The sequence below is a fragment of the Medicago sativa genome, chromosome 1, assembly GCF_051527215.1.
Source record: "Medicago sativa cultivar Bolivia chromosome 1, Bolivia_mono, whole genome shotgun sequence".
In the NCBI taxonomy this organism is placed as follows: domain Eukaryota; kingdom Viridiplantae; phylum Streptophyta; class Magnoliopsida; order Fabales; family Fabaceae; genus Medicago; species Medicago sativa.
The window spans coordinates 81,716,307-81,729,031 of NC_140749.1; the positions used below are offsets into that span (position 1 = coordinate 81,716,307).

Below are 12,725 nucleotides of genomic sequence, written 5' to 3' on the forward strand. Positions count from 1 at the left end.
GAGTCTATGATATTCTTAATTAAAAATACACCTTTTTTTTTTCTATAACAAACTTTAAGAAAATTATGAATATGATGAAATCATGGAAATTTAGTTATGAATCATACAAAAAACATCTAAAGCAATGCACCTAAGTTTTTTCCAAAAAATAAATTTTCAAAACTTTGAGATTTTAGTTTGTTAATATCCTTTTGACTTTTGAAACTTCTGTGTGTAACAATAACATGTATTTGACTCTCAAAATGTGGATAAAAAATACCTCAACACATGGAAGCTTATTTACTGAAGATTTTTTTACTTTTTCACAAAGTAGTGTTTCATTTATTCTATGTCCGATGACTAGAGATTTTTATTTGTCGGATATCTTAAGCGCATCAATGTGTGTAACTCCCAGTTGATCACATGGAAGCATGTGGGCGACAAACGTTTGGGCTATAGCAAGTTGGTTCATGTTTTGACTTTTGAGCCTGTTCGGGCCCTTTTCCATGCCACAATGCACCAAGGAGAATGCGGTATCGAGCAATTGCTCACATACATCTAAAACACGTCAAACGATAGTTAATTGTTGTTTGCATATATTTTAATTTGATTAAATCAAGTTAAAAGGTTATTCTATCGGTTTAAGAAGTGTCTCAACGGTAATTAACTACCGTTCAATGCTAAATGGTAATTAATTATCATTCGGTCGCTTTTAGGACCTTAAACAGCAATTGTCATACACCAATTTATCATAGAAATTTGTAAGATTCTCCAATCCACTTTAGAAGTGGACTAGATTACAAGTGCAAGGTTGGTATGGCCCAAACAATGTGCACAAGTATAAGATGTTGGCAATTGCTTTTAGGCATCTTAAAAAAAATTGAACGACGGTTAATTACCGTTTCGTATATTTTGATGTTTGTAAACAATTACTCCTTAAGATTTTTATGTATTGTCAAGCTATTGTAAGATTTTTCAATAAGTGTTGGCGTTTATGACATTCTAATTTCTAGGGCTGGAAATGAGTCGAGTCGAGTCGAACCCATCTGAGCTCGACTCGACTCGATAAGAATTGGTTCGGCTCGAAACTCGACTCGAGTTTGATACGAACCTTTTTTATGGCTCGAGTTCGGCTCGTTTAAAATTCATGAACAACTCGGTTCGACTCGTTAGGTTCGTTAGCTCGAATAACTTCTTTAAAAAGACAAATCTTTTATAATATTTTTTTTGACCTTTATAACTTTTTAAAAGACAAATATTAAATATTAATGGAAAATGTTAACTTGTGCCCTTAAGGCACAAGTTTAGAAGCCAAATGTAGAAACTTATTTTTGAAGATTGTGCATTCAATGTTTTGGAAAGTTAAAAACTTATTTTTTCAATACAACACACATGTTTTAATTCATTTTTTAGATCCTTAACTTGTGCCCTTAGGGCACAAGTTAACATGACCCATGTGCCTCAAAATCTTGAACTTTCAAACGTTGGAAGCCGCAAAAAATTCATTATACTGTTTGCTTTGCTTCACTGCTTTTGTTAAGCATACACAGGAACCGATTTTATAGCTAACTTTCCTCTCTATTGTTTTGAAATAACCGATGCGGGACTAAGATGTTAGTTTATAAGCTTAAACTAAGGGAGTACTATGTTACAACATTTTAGCATTCATTCAGAATAATAACCCACTCAATATATACAAAATTTCAATATATATATATATATATGGGAAATTAGTCACTTTAGTCCCTGAATGGGGAACGATTCGTCAATTTAGTCCCTGAATGCAGATAATATGCAAAACAGTCCCTGCATGGTCAATTTCAGGGACTAAAGTGACTAACGAAGTCTACATTCAGGGACTAAATTGACTAACGGAGTCTGCATTCAGGGACTAAATTGACTAACAAAGTCTACATTCAGGGACTATTTTGCAATTTATCTGCATTCAGGGACTAAATTGACGAATCGTTCCCCATTCAGGGACTAAAGTGACTACTTCCCCATATATATATATACACACACACACACACACACACACACACACACACACATATATATATATATATATATATATATATATAATCGAGTCAACTCATGAACCAACCGAGTCGAACTTTATACAGATCAAGTTCAGCTCATTTATTTAACGAACTTAATTTGGTTCATGAACCATGTTCAACGAGTTAATTGTCGAATCGAGTTCCAAACTATTATCGAGTTGGTTCAGTTCATTGTCAGCCCTACTAATTTCTAATGACTGATTATAAATCATAAGTGGAATTATTTTAGGATTAATTAACTAAATGGTCGCTATAAATATCTAGAATTTCATTTTTAATTCCTAAAAAAAAAAGGCTTAATAGTAGTGTTCGCCCCCTAACTTTCACGAAGTTGCGATTTTTGCCCCCTAAGAAGAAAAAAACTACAAAACTGCCCCCTAAGTTTTGCAACTGTAGCATTTTTGGCCCCCAAGGCCAATTTTTGTAAAAAAAAATAAAAAAATAACACATGGCATCTTACTTAGGGTGCCACGTCAGCGTAGACCGAGTCAAAATTAGCCTTGGGGGCCAAAACTGCCACAAGTGCAAAACTTAAGGGGCTGTTTTGTAGTTTTTTTCCTTACGGGGCCAAAATCGCAACTTTGGGAAAGTTATGGGGCTAAAACTGCTATTAAGCCAAAAAAAATCACATTTTTTAGTCCTTATAAAAAATTTCAACAGTATGCTACTTTTTTTTGTAGGGACTAAAAAATTAAGACAACTTGATATTATAAACGAGTTGTTAAACACTATCGAACACACCAACATGGTAGTTAAACACTTTTCACAAAACATTTTAACTTTAATCCTTTGCCAAGTGACGGGAAAGGATTCTCTCCAGTGTTTTTCTCCAGTTTTCTGCGATGTAGAATCTATATCATTAAATGTCTTATCTCTCCTAATTTTAAATTTTCAACATTTATATTTTTAAGCATTAATTTTTTTTTAAAGGTTGAGATTTCACTGGACTCTGCAGTCACTACAGAGGATCCATTCCCCAAGTGACATAAGAAACATTAATAAGGGGAGAAAATTAATTAATAAATACAACTTTATTTAAAATTTAAATCAAAACAATCTCCTTCAATGCTACTTTAGCGAATGAATGAAGAGTAAACCACCAAATTCATGTCTGACTCTTTAAGACGTTCTCAAATGTGTCTCTAAATTTATGAATATTTTGAATTTGTCCGAGACTATGTCAAATGTTACTCACTCTCATCTTTCTGTCAACTCCATTGATTAAAGTCGTCCATCCTTCCGTCAATGTCAATTTGGTCTCTACAATGTACAACTTAATGCCAATACAAAAGGATGAAAATGAGCGATGTTTTACAGAGTCATGGATAATTTTAAAATATTCATGATTTTATGATGTATTTGAGAGCATCTTACAGAGTCTGTGACGAATTAAGTGGTTTACAATCAACAAATGATGGTAAGAATTACAAAATAAAATACAATTAAATTCAATACAAAAATGAAGACATAAACAAATGATGAACTAGTCAAATATGAGCAGATAGGTCATGTGATCCACAAGTCAATATCATTCAAAAGGCGTGAAACATGAGGACCTTAATAGAAGAAGAAACAAATATATCAAGAAAAAAACACTTGTTATGAAATTACAGATACATTTGCAAAAATACAGAGCAATTATTACCACTTTGATCATGTTTCTAATCAATAAAAACAAGGGTGTTGTTAAAGAGCATTGCTTAAAATATTTTAAAATAAAAAAGTTTTTGAAAAACATAATATTCCATACATTATAATTATAAAAACCTTAACTCTTTTTATCAAAAGCTGTAAAGAACGGTTGGCTACTTGTGTAGAACAAAAGTTACCCTAGTTGCACTTGATAAAATGACATGACATCCTTATAAAAGGCCCTAGAAAGAGTAAAAGGATAATTTAATAAACTTTAAACACAAGAGTATGACTAAAATCTTTTGAAATAGTTACTGCCAAAAAAGGTTACTTCGTCGTATATGGAAGCAAGTGAAACACATTGCGTAATAGTAAAAATGAAACGCATTGTGCAATAGTAAAATGACCATTAGTACCGCTTATTAATAAAAAAAAAAAAAAAACTTATTGCGAAATACTAGTAAAAATTTCAAACTTCTAAGTTTTTCTCTATTCTCTTTCTTTCTTGCACCTATCACCAGAATAATTTAGCAAGTCCAGGAAGATGATCTTTTATGCACTGGTTTCATCTGCTTGTCTTCTTCAAGGGAAATCATCCCCAAGTGTGAGGGGTCCTCCAGCATCATCTTGGAAACCAGATAACCTGCAATAGACCATGTTTGGTATTTTCTTGCTTTTCTACCAACATATCTTCCATGCTTACCATCATAATATTCAGGCCATCCATCCTCCATCAAACGATTCTCAGCAAGTTCAATTGCATGTCTTGCTATTTGCGGACGCCCTGTCTTGATGCAAGCGGCTGTTACTAGCCACATGAGCACTGCACTCAAGAGCAAGAAACAAAATGAGAATAGTTGACATCAAAACTATGTATGTTTACAATTCTATTCTATATCATACTATATCGAAGGAAGCGTTAAAAAAGACTCCGGTAACATAGTTGACATCAATATTCATTGGAAGAAAATAGTTGCGTTCTTCGAACATCAAAATAAAGATAATACAAGACCTAAACTCAGGTCAAAATCAAAGGTATGGCATGCATTATCAATCTGAACCGAATATCGCTGGTTTTAATTTTGCAACGATGAAGCTATCCAGACAATGTCCCAAGTTAAATGAACTTCTTTAAAGTAAGAATAACTAAGCATGATGAGAGAAAGGGAAAACCTGGCCAAGATCCTCCATTATGGTAACTCCAAGTGACATTTTTGTTATCAAACCCGGTATTAATTTCCCAGTCTTTACCTTCGTATGCAGGGTAACTAATTTTTAGCGGCATTTCTCCGACCAACTCATCCCAACGAGCTTCAATAAGATCCATAATTGCTGTTGACTGCTCTGGAGTTGCTAAAGAAGATAAAATTGCAACACAGTTTCCTAAAGCAAACCATCGAAAATCCATTCGAGCTGGACTGACATTTCCGATAAAGTAGCCACCGCATTTTGGCATAAAGTCAAACAGCCAATCTGGAATTGAATCCGGATTAACATTAAACTTATTTACTGCAGTATGTGAGTACTCCTCAGTCTTGTACCGATAAATGTTATTTAGTTGATGGAAGTCAAGCCAAAAGTAGCTTCTCATGTGAAAACTTAGTGCATGCAAACGCTTCACAACAAGCTCTACATATTCCTTATCATCAGCAGTATCTTGTTTGAGCATTGACAAAGCACATCTCAATGCCATGAAGAAAAGTGCTTGAATTTCTATAGGATATCCATAAACACCCTGCATGAAAAGGAAAAAAAAGGAAACAATTAATTAAGAATGCAAGTTCTTGAAAATCACCCAAATACATATTCAAGAGTTTAAAATCATGTGCATAGAAAAAATTTCGGGTATCATTCAATAATGCGTTGACTTATGATTTCATGAATTTGACATAGTTGAATAAGAGCAAGACTTGTAACAACAAAATTAATTGCATTTACATAAACATGAACCTTAAATTTGAAAATGTTGTTATACACAATAGATAGCAAGGTAATGTTAGCAGTATGAATTATATTACATACTGAGAAACAACTGCAAATTATGCCTTACCATTCTTCGATCAATCATGCAGCATCCATCAGCACAAAGGAGAGTTGGGAATGTATCAAACCCCTCTGACAAACATAGAGTCAATATAAGTTTCATTCCTTTTTGACAATCATCAGATTCAGACAGAGTTAAATCCCCGGTAGATTTTGTGTAAGCACGAAGCAAAATGATCCACCAAAATCCAGAGTCAACAGGAGCAACTCTTCCAATTGCACTTTCACCAAAATCCGCGATAAGAGTATCTGTTTCCCTAACAGCATCATGAAGGACTTTGAAACTAGCCGGCATAACACCTTCACCAAGCTTAAATTGATCAACTCTTTTTTCCCACCCTTGAAGACGCAGCGTCTTCAGTAAGAAGTTCTTAACTATTTCCGGTTCACCATTCATCAAAAAGGCTAGAGCACTTGGGACAAAATCGCGAACAAAAACCTAAAAAGCAAAAATTTATCATCAAATGTCATACTCATTCTTGGATGTGCGCAGAAACAATTATTCACTGCGTGGAAGCCATCGCAAACAATTTTAGTACGGATTAAGGAATTCACTCACCTGATCATAATTTAGAACTTCTTCTGATTGATGATCAACGGCTGCAAGTGTGCCTACAGGTTTGCCATTGAAATAGACTAGAGACTTTCGGAGGGATTCCCAGGCATCGGCAAGCATTGGCTGAGGCTCAAATGAATTCTGAGCAGATGAAAATGATCTTGCTCCAATGGACAGTTCACCAAGTAAACTGTCATCAACTGATCGCTGTCTCTCTATGTTTAGCCTTGGATTGTCAAGCAAGCCAGAGAGATCAAAAGCATCCATCTCAGAGAGCAAACACTGAGACCTGATTTTCCTAATTCCCACGTGCCCGTTCATTCCAGAGATCGAACACTGAGACTTGATTTTCCTCATTCCCACAAGCCCGTTCATTTCTCCAATAATCGAATTCCTTTATCAAAAACAAACATTTTACAAACAACCAAAATAGCAAAAAACCTAAATCTATAATAAAACACAATGAAAAAAAATAAAAACATTGATGGCATTGGAAACGTAAAACATATACATGATCATTCTCCCATGCTAGCATCTAAAAAAAGTACTTAGTTATCTGAAAGTAACAATAGATCATGATCTCATAGCTCAGGGAATAGCACAATGTCGTCCCAATAATTGTCAATAGTAAGTGAGACCTAAAATAAGTTTTAATCTATGTTGTCTTTCTTGTCTACATATAATGTCTTTTTGCTTATTAAACCTAATGAAAAATAATTTTTTCTTGGTAGAACCTAGCTTTAGTAGTCGTAACCCTTGGGCCGGCCCTAGAGAAGCAAACACCAAATTTCACTTTCTTGGTAATCAAGTAAGCAAAAGAAAGATCAATTTCGCTTTTAGTTGGTATTGGTTAGTGAGTTTTTTAGTTGATTCAAATTGAAACTAACAATGTGTATACAAATAAATAACCTATGGCGATAAGATAAAGTGTATTCATTCAATATATTATAAAAACCTTCTCTAAAATTAAGTGTAAACAAATGTGTATATTTGTGTGTGATACTTTATCAGCTTCAATAAGAGAGAGAGAGAGAGAGAGAGAGAGAGAGAGAGAGAGAGAGAGAGAGAGAGAGAGAGAGAGAGAGAGAGAGCCTGAAGGAGGACGACGTGAACGGTGAGGCCTAGTGAGATCTCTCCACTTAAACAATGGTGGTTGGTTGGCGGCTTCGACGGAAAATAGTATGCAAAGAGAGTAGGGGAAGGGAAAAAGTGAGCAAGTGATAGAAAGCTTATATTTATAGAGGAAACCGGACAGTAGAAAGTGAAAATAGGTTTACTTGACAAAACCAGTTAAGACACGGTAACGTGGGCAACACGAAACCGTTTTATTTTGTGTCTCTCTCTATATCTTTGTACTCCGAGATATTCGAAATTGGATATGGAAATAATATAATTGACAAGAAAGGAAAAAAAGGAAAAAAAAAGTTTATTGAGAGGATTCTAATCATATTTAAAGTAATTATAAATTTGAACGTGATATACGATGCTCAAACAAGGAAGTGGTATCAAGAATATTGTGCTTTTGCCATTTCAGATATTATTTTTTTAAAATAAATTTTAGATATTACTATATGCGTCATATTGCTATTATTAAAAACTACATTTTTTTTTAAAAAAAATAATGGACATTTGACCAAAATAAAATTTTATTTTAATTATTTAATCTTGTTTGGTAAAAAAATGTATCATATTTTATGGAGAAAAAAAAAGGTGTGGTGATTTTTTTTTTTAAGAAACTCACATCTGGTTCAAGGATCGATTAATCCTAAAATTAGAGTGCTCTTACGTGAATAGAAAAATTGAACCTAATTCAATATGTATTGTTTAGTTTTTGCTTAGGGTTGGGGTTGAACCTTGAACCCCTTATTACTCTACTCTCTAACTTTCTCACCCTAGCCGCTAAGCCATCTTTATATCTCTCAAAATAATTGAAACTAGTTAAAAATAGTGAAGGGGAACATTAGGAATAATCGAAACGTGAGTTATTCAGTAAAAAGGCTACAAACACAAACATTGCATCTAACACACACCACTATAGTCCTAGATAAGGGAAATGGAAGGCAAATCAGAGCAAGAAAAAAAAAAACGTAATGAAAGGTGTAAGCAACAATATAGAGATTAGAAAAACTTACCTAAGACTTAGGACTCTACTAGTGTAGAGAGTTACTAATCCTTTGAAAATAGTATAATTCTCACCAATTTTTCTGTGTTAATGTGGGGGTATATTTATAGAGTTTTCGTAATGCAGTGAATATAGATCGAAGACAATAAAAGAAATAAAAGAAAGACAAAAAAATTTAATGGCATTACCATATAATCTCTTTCCTTCACTACCAAATTTTTTTTTATCACTACCAAAAAAATATAATATCTTTCTTTTTTGTTGATTTATTATTATTTTAGCAACAATAGGTTTAGTTTTTTTTTCTTTAGCAAAAGATAGCAGCATCTTTCTGCCCCTTTTCCCTTGTTCTTATGTTTTTTCTTTTAATTTTTGTATTTGTACGTTACTCTTTTTTATAATTTATTTTAGTTTGTAAAAATGACAATATAATTTTTCTAATAGATACCTAAGCATAAAATATAGTCTTTTAATTATATAATATAATGTATTTTAATATATCGAAACAGATAAGGTCATCTCCTTAATTATCTTATTTCTTGTTACTCACGTATTATTTATATATCATGATCTAAAGTTTCTATTTTGTCAAAAAATAAAATCAAACCATCCTATCAAAAACATATAGCAAATCAATATTATTTGAGTGAATCATCGTTGATTTCGTCTTCAAAATTGTAGGATTTGGGCCAAATCTATAAATGACAAATTATTCACTATAGTCAAATATCATCAATTAATTTCGTCATTCTACAAATCAATTTTACGCCGTGAAATAGAGATCATTTATAATTAATTTTTTTTAGGGAGAGATCATGTATAAATATAACTCATTTTTTAGGGGAAATATAACTCAATTATTAATCTAATATATTTTTTTTAAGGATATAATATAATTTCAATATACTACGATATGTTCTTCAAAAAAAAAAGGGTTAAATATGTTTTTGGTCCCTATAAAATTGCGACCTTCTAAGTTTGGTCCTTACTTAATTTTAATAGCTTTTTTAATCCCTACAAAAAAAAATTTACTTATAATTTTAGTCCCTGCTAAAATAAATTTTGTTTAATTATCCTTAAACTCTTAAATTTTTTAACGATTCTTTTTATACAAGTTTTGAACACTATGAAAGATTCATTTACTAAAATCTATAATTTTTTTAACATGAAATAAATTAAATATAAATTTTTTAAAACGACAAAAGTTTAAGATATAAGTAACAAAAATATGGACGTAGAAATCAAATTTTTGCGATATTTTTTTCGGAGGACCTTTTAATAACGTTCTTAACACGCCTGTAAAAAATTGTTGAAAAACTTAAGAGTTTAAGCATAAATTAAACAAATTTGGATTGAGTAAGGACTAATATTGAGTGCGAAAATTTTTTGTAGGGATTAAAAATGCTATTAAAATTAAGTAAGGACTAAACTTACAAGGTCGCAATTTTGCAGGGATCAAAAACATAATTAACCCAAAAAAAAACTACGATATGTTATGTTTAAGTCCTTCAAAAAAAAAATATATATGTTATGATTAAATTTTTTTTTCATGTTTACATATAATTTTAAAGTTAATCAAAATATGTTTGAAATATTTAAAAAATATATTTTTCAAATGCAAAATCATTGTTATTTCATTTTTTGCACACACACAAATAGATATATAATGGGGAAGGGAAGCTCAGGTGATTTGAGTTAAGGAAAAAGAAGTTGGAGATCATGGATTCAAAACCGGTTATTAATCTAAGAATATAATTTTTCAAGAATATTTTAATTATTAATACAATTTTCTTCACATAGCGTATTTTAATTTGTCTAGTTGGAAGTCTAGTTCTCTTTCCTTCGTTGGAAGAGTCACTCTTGCTCAATCTTCTCTTACAAGTATCCCTGGTTGTATTGTCCAAACTACTTGCATTTCACGTTTCAGTTAGTGATGAGGCAGAACACATTTTTAGAAACTTTATATGGGTACTCATGACCAGTGGCGGAGCCAAGAAAATTATAGAGCCTGGGCAAAATTTTTATCGTAAAATATGGCGTGTTAAGAACGTTAAAATATGACTTTACACAAAATATTATAAATTTTCGACAAACGACAAATTGATTATGAATTTTTAAAGTGTCAAAAACTCAAAAAATAAAACAACGGAAATCTCGACCTATAAATCAAATTTTGAGCTCATTATTTGCAGAGACATCTATAAAAATACATAAAAAGGATCTGTAAAGTTTCATAGCATTTCGAAGTCGTTTCAATTTATTTTGATTTTTCAACCAAAACGTGCAAAATTGAAATTTTGTTCCGAGTAAGCGTATACTCACAGGTCAAATTTAGTTTTCTAATTTTGCAGGCATGACTAGAAGATGATAAGAACCTTCACGATGAAATTTTGTAGTTTTTAAACGAGATACAAATTAATTATAAATTGTTTAAGAAATTCATAATTATGGGGAATAAAAATTCATATTTTATTTGTCCCTGGTCGAAAAATTTAATTTTTTGTGTAAAGCTATATTTTAACGTGCTAAACATGTATGGAAAAAATCATGAAAAAATTCAACATCTATGTCACATTTTTATACTACGCGTGTATTATAGGATAAAAAATAAGAAAAAACTCGAATTACAATACTAGAATATATGTTTTTTATTTTGCATGATCAATTTGAACAATTAACCATTCAAAATAAGAGAGATGAACCTGTCAATAATGCGCTAAATAAAATTAGGAGATAAATAAATGTCCTTTCCGAGATCTCTTTGCGTGTGAGAATTTTCAGATTTAGCCCAATTTTATTTTTTTTTAAGTAGGAAAAGGGCTATTGGGCTGGACTTGGTACAAAGAGAGTAGCAGCTGAGCCTGGGCTAGTGCCCAGGCTAGCTGGGGGGTGTCACCGCCCCTGCTCATGACAAGAGAAAATGTCACTTAATCTCCTGGGAAAACATTAGTAAGCCAAAGAATGAGGGTGGTCTTGGTTTTCATTGTCTTCATACCCTTTACCAAGCATATATGATGAAGTTAGCATGGTTTATGATTATCCATCGCGATAAACTTGGGGTGAATTTTTTCCGCGTCAAGTACTCTTAAAAGGAACAAACACTCCCTCTAGTAGAGCACCACCATTGTGTCATTCGTGTTTGGAGAAGTATAACCAAAGTTTAGCATCGTATGGAGGTCGATAGCTACTGTATTATCAATAGTGGTCAAACTACTAGATTTTGGCTTGACCCGTGGGTGCATGGTCATGGCCACCTTAAGGATAGTTACCTCAACTATCTCTATTGGTGGAATTTAACTTTTGTGTTTCTTCTTATTTCTTTATCGATAATTAAAATTGGCACAAGCTTGTATCATGTATCCATTCACATGTTTGTGGTTCAATTGCCAGCATTAAGCCTTCATCCTGCATGGGCGCTGACGACGAGTTGTCGCTGATGAAAATGGTGATTTTTCAGTCAAATCAGCTTACATCTCTCCATTGAGTCTCATGTTTCTAATATGTAGGGTTCTAATTTTTCTTTGGCTTGGAATTAGCATGGACCTCAGAAATTTTTGTATTCTTTATAAAAAAAAAAAAAAGTGTGTCATGGAAGGTTCCTTACTACTGAAGAGAGGAAGCGTCAACACATGATCCTTGATGGTACTTGCATGCGTTGCAACACCCTTGATGAATCGATTATGCATGTCATTCATGATTGAAAAGATGTTTGTGAATATTGAGACCGCTTTATCAACCATGATATAGGGAACAATTGTTTTTTGGCTTGAGCCTTTATGATTGACTTAAATGGAATCTCACTTTTGATGATATTGGCCCTCCTAATATTCACGGGTCAACTTATTTTGCAGTAACCATTTGGAGACTTTGAAAGGACCGTAATTCGCTTAATTTTTTAAGGTAAAGTTGAGCTTCATTAAAATCTTGCATTTCTTGTCAATGGTATGGTTAATTCTGTTTGTCATGACCTCCTTAAGTTTATGCCTAATTATTTTGGAAAGCAACATATTGAACTTCATATTTTAAGTTGAATGTTGATGGATCTCATAATTCTCTTGATTGTTCTTCAGCTTGTGGTGGTCTTATTAGAGAATAGAGATCATCACATCATTTCATTAAAGGTTTCCATTGCAATATTGAAACCTTTTATGTTGTTCATGCTGAGTTGTGGGATCTTTATCACGACTTAAAACTTGCTCGTCAGCTCCGTATTTTGTGATAGTGTCTCCCTTCAGCCTATCCTTGTGTGATGTGCTTCACTTGCTTTGCGCTCCTGATTGAAATGTCTCTCTTGCACACTTTTACAGAGAAACCAACACTAGTGCTGTTGTCA

The 12,725-nt window shown here is 32.6% G+C and overlaps 1 protein-coding gene across 1 annotated transcript; it reads right to left on the reverse strand.

Moving 5' to 3' along the window:
- Positions 1-4,112: 4,112 nt before the first annotated feature.
- On the reverse strand, positions 4,113-6,737 carry LOC146958099 (putative alkaline/neutral invertase F). The gene is made up of 4 exons (XM_085741287.1): positions 6,274-6,737; positions 5,722-6,153; positions 4,845-5,406; positions 4,113-4,494 (listed from the first exon to the last, which is right to left on the reverse strand). Exons 1-4 carry the CDS (start codon positions 6,643-6,645, stop codon positions 4,199-4,201), a joined length of 1,662 nt encoding a protein of 553 aa, XP_085597413.1. The 5' UTR covers positions 6,646-6,737; the 3' UTR covers positions 4,113-4,198.
- Between the last annotated feature and the right edge of the window lie 5,988 nt (positions 6,738-12,725).

What these genes read in the sequence shown, in the direction of transcription:
- LOC146958099 (XM_085741287.1), bottom strand. Translation starts at nt 6,645, where the DNA reads ATGAACGGGCTTGTGGGAATGAGGAAAATCAAGTCTCAGTGTTCGATC. An exon ending in AAGTTCTAAATTATGATCAG is followed by an intron (nt 6,154 to 6,273) that starts GTGAGTGAATTC and finishes TTTGCTTTTTAG; the next exon opens with GTTTTTGTTCGCGATTTTGT. An exon ending in GCATGATTGATCGAAGAATG is followed by an intron (nt 5,407 to 5,721) that starts GTAAGGCATAAT and finishes CTTTTCATGCAG; the next exon opens with GGTGTTTATGGATATCCTAT.